Source organism: Oculina patagonica, chromosome 8 (genome assembly GCF_052425735.1).
Source record: "Oculina patagonica isolate OP01 chromosome 8, crgOcupat, whole genome shotgun sequence".
Lineage (NCBI taxonomy): Eukaryota > Metazoa > Cnidaria > Anthozoa > Scleractinia > Oculinidae > Oculina > Oculina patagonica.
Window position 1 is genome coordinate 8,178,164 of NC_135765.1, and position 13,942 is coordinate 8,192,105.

The window sequence follows — 13,942 nt, forward strand, 5'->3', positions numbered from 1 at the left end:
TCTAACTGTGCCGTTCATCAAAAAGACTGTGCTTCGCCAACTCGTACTTGAAACATCTAAACGTGCTATACATGCAAAAGATTCTGGAAGAAGAATAATCTCCGGCACTCTGCGATGTTGGCCTTTGAGTTATCTTCGTGTGCCGTTCACAGAATAGACTCTGCGTTACTGGCAGTGAAATCATCTTTATATCCCATCAATCAAATATAATTAATGGTTAAATTATGTCTTTTATATTGATCATATAATAGCATTTTCATCTGAAAAGATAATGATAATTTAGTTTAGAATTCTACCTGCTTAGCGGACATTTTGTTCTATAAAAAAATCGATTAAAGCGTTTGTGCTGAAATGATTCAAGTTGTATTCGCGTTCACTGATTTATCGATGGGTTCATCAGTTTTAATCTTGAGGTGAGTGACAAATCCATTTTTAGTTATAAAGTAAACAAAAGTATTTTGTCTTAGACAGAAACAAGTAGAAAAACACTATTTTCATTAAGTAATTTTCCGGAATTGTCTGTTTAAGGACACAAACCATTTTTTTTTCGGCGTAAAACTACTTGCTGGCAAAAGAGGACAGAAAATCAACATACCTTGCAGAAAAAGGTGAATAAACGTTCCTGGCTGGGAAACCACGACAGTAGTAAGGGGGTGCTTTTGGGGAAGAAACCAATCAGAATCGAGGATTTGGGGCAGCCTCCAATCAGAAAGGCGGATATCGAACACGTGGTACAAAGAAAATTTGCATAATGAGATGCGTACTTACAGTGGTTTTAATTTGCATATCGATACTCGATACTCGATCGATACTCGATATTCGATACTAATTTGCATTTATTTTTTTTTGGAAAAAAAGAAGCGGTGTGAGGGAGTCGACCGCGGGCCGCCGGCATGACGCGCGATCGCGCTAACCGCTGGACCACGTAGGACCCACTGTCCAAACACGGTATAATTAAGGCATCTATACGTTTTACAATAATTAATTCAACATGGTGAGCCCGGATATCGATCACGTGGTCCCATTGGGACCTACGTTATCAAAGCCCCCGATATTCGATACTCGATACACGATACCCCGAAATTCGATATTCGATACTCGATATTCGATACTCGATATTCGATATTCGATATTCGATACTCGATACTCGACACTCGATACTCGATACTCGATATTCGCGATACACTCACACTTCATAGTGAGTTAGCAAGATCCATTATATATTGTTCACAAATTGCCATGCTTTTTCAAAGAATTTTGGTCGGCGATACTGAGAAAAAAAGGCACGCTTGTGAAGCTATTTTTTTTTTAAAACATCGCCTGAGAGAGGGGGATGGGGAGTATCCCCCTTTCTCGGGTGTACTGGGAACGAGTACGAGAGTTTTGACGATAATTGTTTGCTCAAGTCGGTGATCGAATGCAGATACGACACCATGTAAACGTTCAACCTCTTCTTTATTGTGTTCAACGTTATACAACATTAAAGTTTCAACTTTTTCTTGGCTTGCATGATTCGTTTGACAATGCGTTCCGTCATGGTTTTACTTCCAGGTAATTTGTTGATGGCTTTAATCATTTTCTCGTCGGCTTTCCACTTGTCCCTTAGATTCTTGGCGTGACTGTAATCGATGTCGTGCTGTTTGGCGATCTTGTCCAATCGATTGATGCCCGGGTCCCCGCGTTTCAATCGCTTTGCCAATTTGGTTCCGGGACCCATGTACTGATAACCGGGCCAGTGAAATTCGATTCCAGTCTTGCCGAGCCACTTCTGAATGTCGATCCCACGTCCGCGTTGTCGTCGCCGTGTCGTCTTTTTTTCAGTCCTCTTCTTCTTGGTCTTCGTCATACTCCAATTTTCGTCTCAACTTTTTGCCTTTGGCCCAATCTTCCCAACCGGGTAATGGTTTCAGTTTCTCGGCTTCCGTTTTCCGCACAGCTGGCTTTTTCCTCGTCTTTAGTTTCTCTTCTAAACTCTTGAATCTCTCTGCCAATGTCGGTTTGCCCGCAGGTGCCGTCTTTGCTTTCTTTGTCGCCTTCGGGGTGACTGTGGGAGGTGATTTCTTGGCACTTCCTTTTATGAGTTGTTTCAACATGGTCTCCACGGGTCCCGTCACCAAACCCACATTCTCCAACTCCTCCTCCTCCTCCTCCTCCGCTTCTTCGCCCGGCCGTCTGGCTGTTACTCCTCCCATGGGAAATTGACGTATCCGTTTGGTCAAACGAGCCCGTTCGCGAGCGAGAGGTTTCACTCGTGCCACGGCGATACCGTCGGGAACGGATTTATCTTTTAACAGCAAGTGACTTTCGGCTGCTATGCGAGCCGCTTTGTTCAACAATGCATTGTCCGTGATTTCGCCTTTGTAATATTGCACCAAACGATTCAAGTCTTTAGCGGGAACCATCACGACTTCCTCGGTCATCTTTGAAGTATTCTTCCAACAAGCTTTCGTAACACCCTTGCCAGTAACGAACTTCCTCTTCTAACTTGTCTATGCGCCTTTTCAAGTCGCTTCTCGATGTACACTTGTCGCTACACTCCTTGCACAGTACTAGGGTCTTTCCTTCCGGAGTCTCTTGCCTCTCTCGAATGCAATCTTCGCACTCTGCGTCGTATTTTAAAGCCAAATAGTCATGATTGACGCGGGCGTAGGCTTTGTGCCAATGGTCTGCTCTTTTTTCCCACTCTGCTTCTCTGTCCGCCGATTCGCGTAACATTTTCATCATTGTCTGGAGGGTGTTTTGCAGAGACATGCTTGGTAGATCTGTTGCAGTCCTTTCCAAAACCCGCTACCCTTCTGTGACAGGAGACCTTCTCGCCTTCTCTTCAACGAGTTTCTGCGCTTACCCAGTTCGCGCAAGACCTTCTTATATCGTCGCAGCTTGGCGGTGATCGGTGGACTGAGCGGAATGCGGTTCTTGAGCAAATTCAATACCATCTCACTCACGGCGTTGATCTGATCGGCGTTGGCGTGCTGTAACATCTCTTCTCGCTTGAACCGATTGGCTTCTCTCAGAATGCTCTCCAAGAACGGACGCTGTCGACGTAATCGATTCATACTTCCCACGGGGCTGGACGTCGGTTGTAACTACCGGTGACGCCCTTTGCCCCCATCCTCTTATAGCGTTTGTCCTTTCCCAATTTATAACCCAACTTGCCGGCAAACTTGAGTATGTCCAATAAACCCTCTCCTCTCCACACGGGTCCTCTTTTAGGTTGTTTTCGTCTTCTCCTTACTATCTTTCTTCTTCGCACCATCTTGTCACAGAATGCAGTCTGTTGTAACTACCGGTGACGCCCAATGCCCCCATCCTCTTATAGTGTTTTTATCTCTTTTTCTTTCGAGTGGCTGCATCCAAGGCTTTCTTTGCACCCCAACCTGCAGCACCCGATGCAGCACCCAAAGCGATTGCTTTTCCACCCGCGATCAAAGCTGGTATCAAGGCTGCTAAGGGTAAAATACCACCCTTCTGTCCTATTCTTCTCCTGCCAGCACGTCTCCGCCTTTGCGTCACACGTTTCTTTCTCCTCATGGTCCTATCGTCGTCGCGGTCTACGTCTATAATGATTTACATTATCCATTATCCCTTTAAATCCTTGACTGGCCAATTTACCACCCAACGTGAAGAATGTGGGTGAAGGACCCGAGAGAAACATGCTGGCCCCCTCGGCTATCTTGTCCACCAAACGATGTTTACGTCTCGCGAGAGCCCCACCTCGCTGCCTCTTTCTTCTGGCCTTACGTTTCGTTCTTCCCATCCTACCATAACTGTCACTTCAGACGGGGGTACCTTCGGATTTATCGTGTTGTCGTTCGTACGCTTGCACGTACTTGTCGGCCACGGGCGGCGTGAAATCGGTGATCGTGTCATCTAGAGTTTGCATCTTGATCAAGAATCCTTCTAGTTCGTCCATCGGAAGACCGCGCGCGTACGTTCTCAATTCGATCAACGTCTTGTCGTAGGTGGTGTAGGCAAAACGACATACGTCCACTTTGAACGAATATTTCTTGAAATCGTTCCAGCCCTTGACGACAGTCCCAGCTGAAGTTAGGCATGCCACAATAACACTATTTTCTGTAAGGGAACCCGCAATGATACCCGCTGCCACGATGAATAAAGCCAAAGCGTTCAATGAAGCATGACACCACTTAAAATGGTAAAACATTTGACGATGACACCACCACTTTTTGTGGTAAAAGGTATACAATCCGTCCAATCTGTGTAACAGGTCTGGATCCAAGTTCGTCTTCGAACCGTTTAGTAGGGACATCTTTAATGGCTCACTCTCGTCGAGGTACGACGAACGGTCGGTCGTCCCCCGTCTTTATAGGTCGTAGTGATGGTGTTTGTCGTGGTGATGCCTGCGATGCGACGTCCAGCCGCCACTTGACGTTGATCGTTTAACAGCATTTGCAATTGACGTTGCATGTCGTCTTGATTCAATCGGTGTGGACCACCCGTTAGCGTTCCTTGACCTGCAGGTACGTTGGACCTCGAGGAAGCAGGAGTGGTGGATCTCAAAGTCCCCGTACCTACTGCAGGAGACGGTAATTGATCCAAGTACCGTCTTAGGACTATTGGGTCGATTCGATCCAATGTCTGTTCCAATCCCCCTCGGTTGACGTTGACGATCGGAATGGCACTAGGACTGGTTCCTACTCCTGCTGGCGAATGTCTTGACATGTTTTTCTAGCTCTCTCTTCTAGTGTCTGGATCAATTCGCTGAAGTAAGTCTCGTTATATTCTCTCACGAATTTCCACATCTGTCGCTTTTCGGCCAAATGTAGCACGGTTTGCATGGCGTCGTAGTCCATGTCCTCTTCTCTCATACGCTCGAAATGACGACTGCACAGGTCCAAGAACGCGAGCCACACGTGATCGTTACGTACGAACATCTGGAACGAATCTGTAACATCTCATGCATCCCTCGTCTTTTAAGAGGTGGCTAAAAATCCGTCTGTCGTCGCCACTGGCAGGGTGTAGATCCAATACCATGTAACCAAAGGGTCTTTCCGTCGTCTTGGTGTAGACGTCCATCACATCTTGCCATTGGGAGGGAAACGCTTGTAACAGTAAATTCCTCATGCCCAATTGATCGCGAGGGTTCTTGAAAGCCACGATGTAATGCGCATTTCGAGAAATGCTCTTGGCGTATTTTCCCGGCGGAAACATGTCTTGACACAAGTACAGGACGGTGATGTTCCTGTGGTGGGAAAGTTTGGTGAACAGATCCAATACTTTTTTGTCGTTTCCTCCTTCTTCCATCAGATCGTCCAATACCAACATCCCCCCTCCACGGGGAAACCATTTGGTCAAATCTACTTCTTCGGGAATCCCTTCGTGAAATTTCACGCCTCGCTTTTTCAATGGTCGCGAAACCGTCTTGCCAAGCCCCAAAACAATAATGAATGGGTCTCAGGGGGTTTACTAAACAACTCTTTTGAGTGATTCAAAAGTACCGACTCGGTAAAACAAGTCTTTCCGCAGCTAGAGGGGCCCACGATCAAAATGCTAGAGGGCATCCGAAAGCTAAAGGCTTCACCGCGCTCCATGGCGAAATGACGTTCGTCAAAAAACGAGCAATGATATAAGCATGTTGCAGAAAAAAAGTCTGCAACGAATCCCGATCTCCCGAGCGACAGACGACACACACCTTATTCATTTCAACGTTTTTATTTGTCATCTCACAACAACAAGTGTCTTACACCGCAGAGAGACGGTTCACAATCCTGATGGTATTCCATCTTACAAATTTTGTGCCACGACCTTTCCTTCGAGATCAATTGCTTCAACATTTGCCCAACTTTATGATCATTGTACACGTAATCGTGTTTCTTGAATCTCGCTTCGAATTGACTCATGCTACGTCCTTCGGCCCTATCGATGAGATACATCAACGCGTAATCGCCGCAGCTCTGACTGTACAACGATTGTAGACTCTGTCCGTTGCGCTCCACGTACTTCCAATGAGCGTCCAACCAATCTTGCAACGGTTGCGCCGTCTGGTACACCTCCAGGGGTAAGGCGTAACTGTCCAACACTTCGCACACGTTTCCATTCGTCCACAGCGCGATCCAATGCCGACCGCGCATGTAGTGAGGATCGGTGTTGACGATGTACCCGCGGGCTTCCGTCTTGAGTGGTTTTCGAGGTAATCGATCGCAGGCCACCGTCCCGTAAAAGTAAGGCTTCAACGAAGGGTGATGTCTGGCCAACTGATCCAACTGCACGTTATTCAAAGTCACTTTCTCCATCACTAACGCTGGTACACGTCGTACAACACGGCTTTGTTCTTGTCTATCTCCAAGAGATTCTCAAACTCTCCGTACACGATGATGGTCAAGTTCACAGCTGGGTTGGCTCCAAAGTTCAGCTCTATTAGTAGATTTCCGGCTTGCTTGGGGTTCATCCTGTAACTGTCCACGCATCCGTTGGCCACGTTGTCGAACACGAACAACGTGCAATTCTTTCCTTGTCCCCAATCGTCACCTCTCACCATGTTTCCTTGCTGCTTGCACAGGCAACCGGTGGCTTGCAAGAAACGGTGGTACCCTCTGAGATCTTTGGTGCCATCGTTGTGGACCAACTCTAGCGTCTCGTAAGGATACTCTTCTCCTCCCACGAGTTGTTTTATGCTGCTCATTCCAAACTTCTGAAAACAGAAGGGATCGTTGACCACGTTCCCGGTGAAGGCTGTGGACAGTACCATACCCACGATCACGCGGTTGGGAATTCTTCCTTGGAACAAGTTGGTGCATTCGTACCGTCGTTGATCTCCCTGCATGTTGAAGGTCCGAATCTCGCTTCTCACGGTCGGGTAACTCACCACTTGACTCTTGGTGGTCATCTCATCCATCAGTCTCCTGTACGTCGTGGGATTGAGACGCACTTGACACAGGTACATTCGAACTTTGACTTCCTCGGCCGTCAACTTTCCTGCCAGACCCACTCCGTTCAAGAACACGTCGGGAGAATTGAAGTACATCTGTATTCCTATCTGCACTCTGGGTACCAACAACTTGCTCAGATGAAACACTTCGATGAGGGGTTTGAAACGCAACACGTGTCGCTTGCCTTCCGTGTAATTGGCTTGTTCTGCTTTAGAGTTCTTGAGAGCCTCCTGGTGATTGGCGGTCAGGGCTACATAGTCTGCGTGTCCAGCTCCAGCGTTGGCTGCAGTGTTCGTGTTATTGTCCGTCCACGTGGCTGGGAAATCGATATGATTGTACCATCCTTGAGGTTTCAAGATGGTTTCTCCATCACGTCTGTCGTAATTCAGCAACGTTTCCAAGAAGGCTCTGTAATGGTACGTGTCCGTCTGGGGACTGATGAGAGTACCGTTGAGACGCACGCTGATTTGCTTGAACAGAGAATGGGCTAGATTGTTGACGGGCCACAGCTTGTCGGCAGCTGCCACGTTCTCATCGTTGTCTTTCTTCAGTTGCAATTCTACCTCGAAAAAGCTACGGCTGAGATCGATGTAATCTTCTTGGGGGTCGATCTGAAACTCCACCGGATTGATGCCTGTGGTGTAGGTCTGAACGGGGACCATCCGATACGACGAGACGCTGACGTCTGTCGGTGGTACGGCGAATAGATCCAATCGAGGATTGGCCTCGCGTCTCGACTGCGGGTAGGCGCTCGAGATGGTTTCGGTCATCGTCTTCTCTTCCTTCTTCCACGGCGCTTCCGTAAGGTCTGTATCCAATCGTAGCCAGGAGGCTTTCTGACGTCGGGACCTATCCACCCGCCCTTTTGTACTTTTCGTCGTCGCCTCTTTTGTCCCAACAAGGCCTGGTTCAAAAGTGCCAGTGAGAATCCTTCTCCCCGCTGTCTGACGGGGGCGCGTTTGGATGGGACCAATCTAGACGATCGCGAGTAAACGGGATTCATTTTTCGCCAAAGATGTCGTTCAGTTTTCTCTTGACGTTTCGTTCTATGACGTTTTTCAGTTTGCGTTTCACGACTCGTTTAGGACCACTCTTGGCTCCTTGACCCGCTTTACGAATGCGGTCCGCGACGCCGCGCCCACTCTTAAATCCTCTCACGGCTCCACCCAGAGACTCTCTCACGATGTCGGCCAAAAATCCGTTCCCCTCTTGAGGTGGAGGATCCGGTGTGAAACGCGTCAGGGCACCGCCTCTCATGTTCGCTTGATATGTAAGGTCACGATCGTGTTGCCTTCGCCAAACTCCACCAGTTTACCTGTAGTCTCGCTCACTTGCGTTTCAATAATGTCCACGATCTGGTTGCGGAGTGGAATATATTGTATGTGGAGAGGTTCAAAGTACTTGATACCTTTTCCTTCACGTTGAAAGTGAATTTCCCGCAACAGATCCGTGACTTGATTTCCCACCACGGAACTACCACCCACATCTGAGTAAACGAAAAGCGTACGCGATGCGTCTCCAATCACTTTTTGGAAGGCTCTGTTGAGTTTCACAAAGCGCCAGTTACAATAGCAACTCAAGAAAAGCTGTCCATTCTCAACAACCCAGAAATTTTTCTTGCCCTCTCCAAAATCATCCACGTCTATGGGATCGGGTATCGTAGCGTGGTGGCATTCCGGCTTCAGGTTCGGCCCGAGAAACACGTTTTCTTTCTCGTCCTTTTTTACCCATCCCATGTCAAAGGCCAAATCCTCGTTGAAAGACATGTAGTATGGGACGCCTTCAGTTTTCACTTCCGAGACGTCCAAGTTCGAGTTGTCGAGGACTAGTTCTTCACCTTCCCACTTGAACGTATATTCCCACTGCTTTCCATTATCGGGCGACTTGGTCAAGTCTCCCACGATACGCTTGTATTCTTTGACTTGATCGAACTTGAAGACCAGGGCTTTCATGAAACTGAGGCCATCCACGATGTTGTCGTCATATAGAATGTCCTGGAACGTCAGATCGGTGGTCACCGACTTGCTTTGCACGCGACCCTCATTGTCTTTGCGCTTGAGCATCCACTGGGCACTCAAGAGAGGAAACTTGAACGACTTAAAGCGAGTTAAGTCGATGCTGGCATCTGGCACGGAAATGCTACTCAATCCCACTTTCCAACCGGTTCCTTCCAATCGTAGCGGGTGAGGTAATCGCACCTTGAAAGAGTTTGCTCTATTCTCTGGAAACTCGGTTCCGCTGCTGTGACTGGGTAACGTGACGTAAAATCCTTCCTCGTGGCTCATGATTTTTTTAGAGCCGTCTTCTCGATCCAGCTGTCGTACTTGTCTGGCCAGCCTTTCCAGTGCACCAAGACTTTATTTCCTTTTCGTTTGACGATCTTGTCCACCCTGAAGACATCGTCGTCGGACACTGCGACTTTTTGTAGATCTTCCTTGTAAAACGTACCGCGAAGGGGGGTGTCGTCCAACTCTTGGATCTTGTAAGTCGTGACGGGTGGTCCCGGACGCACCTCTCGTATCACAAACACTTCTTCGGTCCAGCCGGGTAAATACCCTTTCTCGAACGTGCGAAATTTCTTGTTCAATCTCACGCGTTCTCCTACTTTGAGCGTGGGTTTTCTTTCTCTTTTACCCGACGACAATCTCTTCGCGTACAGACGTTCCCACACTTTTCTTTCGTTACTTGCATTCACTTTCTCGGGGCTGGTGCCGATGCTACGATGGTGGGATCCGTTGTAACCTTTCACCAACGCCTGGAGTACGGGTAGGTAACTCAGCGTGTTCTTGGCGGTAAAGTAACGGTACATGCGTTCCTTGAGAGTGCGGTTGAAGCGTTCCACGATGCTGGCTTTGGTATCTCCGGCCGTGGAAAAGTGGTGGATGCCTTCCCGTTTCATCAACGCGGCAAACGTCTTGTTGTAAAATTCTTTCCCGTCGTCGGTCTGTAGGTTCTGAGGTTTGCGTCCATCGGCTCGTTTCAAAATCTTGGCAAAGGCGTCCGACACGGTTTTTCCCGTCTTGTCTTTTAGGGGTTCCACCCAGGCATATTTAGACAAGACGTCGATCACGTTGAGTAGATATCTGTGACCCTTGTTGTATTTGGACAACGGTTGCGTTTCCACTAAATCGGCTACCCACTGTTGGTCGACATTAAACACCAGGACCGGTAACGTGGCGAAACGACGTCTGCGCGGTTTGTGAAGGGTATAACCCAAGTCGCGCTCCAATACCTTTTTGGCCGTGTCCTCGGATATCTTGTGCGATTTGGCGAATCTTGCTATCCCGCCCAAGCTACCCGGTTGACTGGGATCGTGGTAGTCCGAAAGTATCTTTTCATCCTTTTTCTTTATAGTCACTTTGTTCTTCAGCTTCTTTGGCATGTCGACGATACTCTGACCACCTTCAAATAAGTGCCGTGTAATTTATGAGCTGCCTCTTCAATCGTGGCTGGATGAAGTTTGTAAATAGAGGCAAACAGCTCGTCTGGATCCTTGAATTGTCTCAACCATAATATAAACGGTATCAATCTGAAATAGTTTTGTTCTATGTGAGCGGCTTCGAACACTCTCAAGGGGGAGTCACTCGTATCTTTCGGTATATCTATACCCCTCCCAAATTCGGCATACGCTTTCTCGCACAATCTTTTCAACCACTCCCACTTTCCATACAGATCCATGTCTGCAACACAAATGAACTTTTATTCACGCACATCTCATTTTTATAACATCAATCTAGATAACCTGTGGCGTTAAAAACAGTATCGAAACGAAATTTGCAACTGTCACACGTGGGCTTCCATGCTCTGGCTAGTTTGTAGTCCTCTCCCATGTACGCTTCGTCTTTGTCCAATCTGCAATCGGTACACAGCACCATATCCAATAACCTGTCTGATATTTCCTGCCACCAGATACTCTCGTTTCTTTGTGTCCTTACTTCCTCCTCCAGCGCATCGCACAGTCCTTCGTAAGTATTTTCATCGAAAGAAACCTGCTGTTTTGTCATGTGAGACAGACTTGCACTCATTTCCAAACTCTTTCTCAAAGGACCAATCAAATCGGCAAGACCGCTTTCTTCGTCAAAATAACAAATGTTACCGTTAATAAATAACGATACTCCTGCGTGGAATAGTGGTGCTTTTATAGCCATAAAGTAAAATGTCTCTAACTCTCTGGAGTAGACAAACTCATTCCAATGTCTGCACCATAGGTATCCGTGAGCTATTTCCTCCAACACTGAAATGACTTTTCCTTCCCAGTGCGGATTCACGTTAAGCCATTCGCTTTTCTTCATTTCACTCCAGCCACATCCTTGTTGTTGTCGTGTATGTTTCACATCAACGTTGTCGAACACGTAAATGATCGGATCGTCTGACAGCTCGAATTGGTTTATGCACAGCGTGTCTAGTTTGATGTCACTCTTTATCATCTCGCTGATCGGCTCAGAATTTGTGTAAATGGTACGTTGCTCCATGTCTCGCCAGTTCTGTCTTGTACCCACCCTATTGTCCCTTGTACAGCGCTTTTTCGAAATCACAGAACCAATGCTCTTGACACTTGACCATACTCGCCAACTGAGAAAGAACGAATGAACGAGTTCTCTTTTATACTTTATGCCCGCTGACCAGTTCAAACCGCTTTTCGACCCACGTGACTTGCTAGGCTCTGGTTCATTGGTCAACAACGTCACGTGACTAGCTACGTTCTCGTTGATTGGTCAACAATGTCACGTGCTGTCAGCCGCGGTATAAAAGAGCGATGCCGGCTCAGTTCGGCCTCAGTTGGATTGGGTGAGCGTCAGATATGAGCATCGAGTGGCAAGCCGGGGATGTGTCCCCCTTACGGAACCCCCTCACCAAGCAAGAGATGGAGAAGAAAACGAAACCCAAAAGGAAAAGTGCTCCCAAGAAAAGTACTCCCCCCAAGAAACTGAAGATCCCTAAAGTTGAAGTGACAGAGGAAGTGTTGGAAGAGGGGGAAATTTTTGACCCTGACGATTTCTTGACGCAAACGTTTAACACGAAAGAGCCTCATTGTCACATTCACAAAGAAGAAGCGCTGGTCAAGAGAACAAGCGACGGAGGATGGCAGTATTACTTTTGCCCCCACGTCACCGACGGTACCATTTGTTTCGTCTGCTGTGGCGTCGACAACGTGCAAAAGTACTTGGTCGAGATCATCAAACAACTTCCGGCCTACTATTATTGGAACATGGAGAAAATGTCATGCTACTGCAACGAAAGCCTCATTCTCAGCATGTCAAAATCAGAGAAGAACCCAGACAGGCTCTACTTGAAGTGTAGAAAGGGCAAGTGTCGATTTTTCCAATGGGCAGACAGAGTCCCCTTTGGCAAGATCAAAGCCTGGTTGGAAGGAAAAGTGTACGTCGGGAACGAAGATCCGATGTACTCGAGGAAGACAGGTCTCGACACGCGAGACGAACAGGGCTATCCCAAACAAGGATGCGACATGGTGGATCGACCTACCCCACCCTTGGCGTACGACGAAGACTTGGGAAAACGGTGTCAAGAGGACAAGTTCTGGCTAGACGAAGAGGGAAAAATCGTCATGCCCCAGGAGTTGAGAGGGATGAAGTACGAAGTAGACAAAGACAAAGCACTGAGAAATCAGCTGTATCTAAGGCGCATATCCCAGAAACAATATCCTCATTATTCGTCGGTTGACCCCTTGGCTTAAGAGACCACAGGCTTACCATCCTATGTTTGTGAAGTCACAGCATGCCCATATGAAAATTCAAATTTCTTCACTAATTGCTATTGTAAATATTGAAGCTTTCTAAAATCGGCTTTTACGACTTGTATTTGTAATAAAATGAAGTAGAAATATTTTCGCATTGTTTAAGTTTGTTTTCATACCGTTTTCTTGGCGTTTTGTAGCGCGCGAGAGCAGTTTTAGGAGTTTAAAATTTCGACTCGTGTATAGAATTTTACACAAGGCGTGCAACTTGGACATTGAAGAATCCGGTACCGCCTCTGGAATGTGGCCAAAAATCACATTTCCTCGATTCTCGCTTTCATCGGAGATCCCGGTCCTCGAAAGAACAGTCTTTGAACTATAGTCTGGCCTAATTTGAGTTTTGAATAAAACTAACGTGATTACTCTTTGCCGAAACTGAGCGAGAGCACGGGATTCTATTCGAGACGAACAACAACAACAATTCTCTATTCCCTTGAGTACATATTTTGTCCGGCAATATTGTGGGGAGTCAAACATCTTCGGTTCAGAGGCTAGTTTTCATTTTTTGCTAAACTGTCCTTTCATTTCTGGGCCGCAAAAACAAACAATCAAACAAACGCATTTAAACAACAACAACAACAACAAATACCGCACGCTAAATTATATTTTTAGCGACTGGTGAAAAAATCACAACAAATTAAAGGCGATGACACATGTGTTTAGACTCTAAAAACGTGAAAGTTTCGGCTCAATAACTTGCTTTGAGTTTCACTGAAATAATATCTTTCATGTTTGGTCATCTTTAGATTTAAGCGCCGCGAAAAAAATAATTTTTTCCTCGAGAAAAAACATTCGAACAACGGTCGAATGAGCCGCACGCTACAATTATAATTTTAGCGACCGGTGAAAAATGATAACAAATTAAAGGCGATGACACATGTGTTTAGCCTCTAAAAACGGGAAAGTTTCGTCTCAATAACTTGCTTTGAGTTTCACTGGAATAATATCTTTCGTGTTTGGTCGTCTATTAGATTTAAGCGCCGCGAAAATTATTTTTCTTCGAGAAAAACATTCGAACAATGGCCAAATGAGCCGCATGCTACAATTATATTTTTTACCGACCGGTAAAAAAATTACAACAAATTCGATGACACATTTGTTTAGAGTTTTTTAAAAACGTTCAAGTTTCAGTTCTAGTGGCTAGTTTTTAATTTTTCAGAATCATAGTTGGATATTTTTAGGACCGCAGAAACAAAGAAACGTCGTTTGAAGCGGTTGTTTATAAAACCACCACAACAACCACCACCTAGCAATTTCGTTAAAGAGAATAATTCAGTCCATAAAGACGACTAGTTCA

General features: G+C 46.5%; 2 protein-coding genes and 1 pseudogene across 2 annotated transcripts in view; 1 reads left to right on the plus strand and 2 right to left on the minus strand.

The window, feature by feature from the left end:
* LOC144662569 (lactadherin-like) overlaps positions 1 to 13,942 on the plus strand; it is a 111,247-nt gene that overhangs the window by 62,503 nt on the left and 34,802 nt on the right. The gene's annotated exons all lie outside the window — the stretch shown is intronic.
* LOC144662628 (uncharacterized) lies at positions 4,882 to 5,615 on the minus strand (annotated as a pseudogene).
* LOC144662577 (uncharacterized protein F54H12.2-like) lies at positions 5,650 to 7,827 on the minus strand. The gene has a single exon (XM_078523415.1). It carries the CDS (start codon positions 7,658 to 7,660, stop codon positions 6,257 to 6,259), a length of 1,404 nt encoding a protein of 467 aa, XP_078379541.1. The 5' UTR covers positions 7,661 to 7,827; the 3' UTR covers positions 5,650 to 6,256.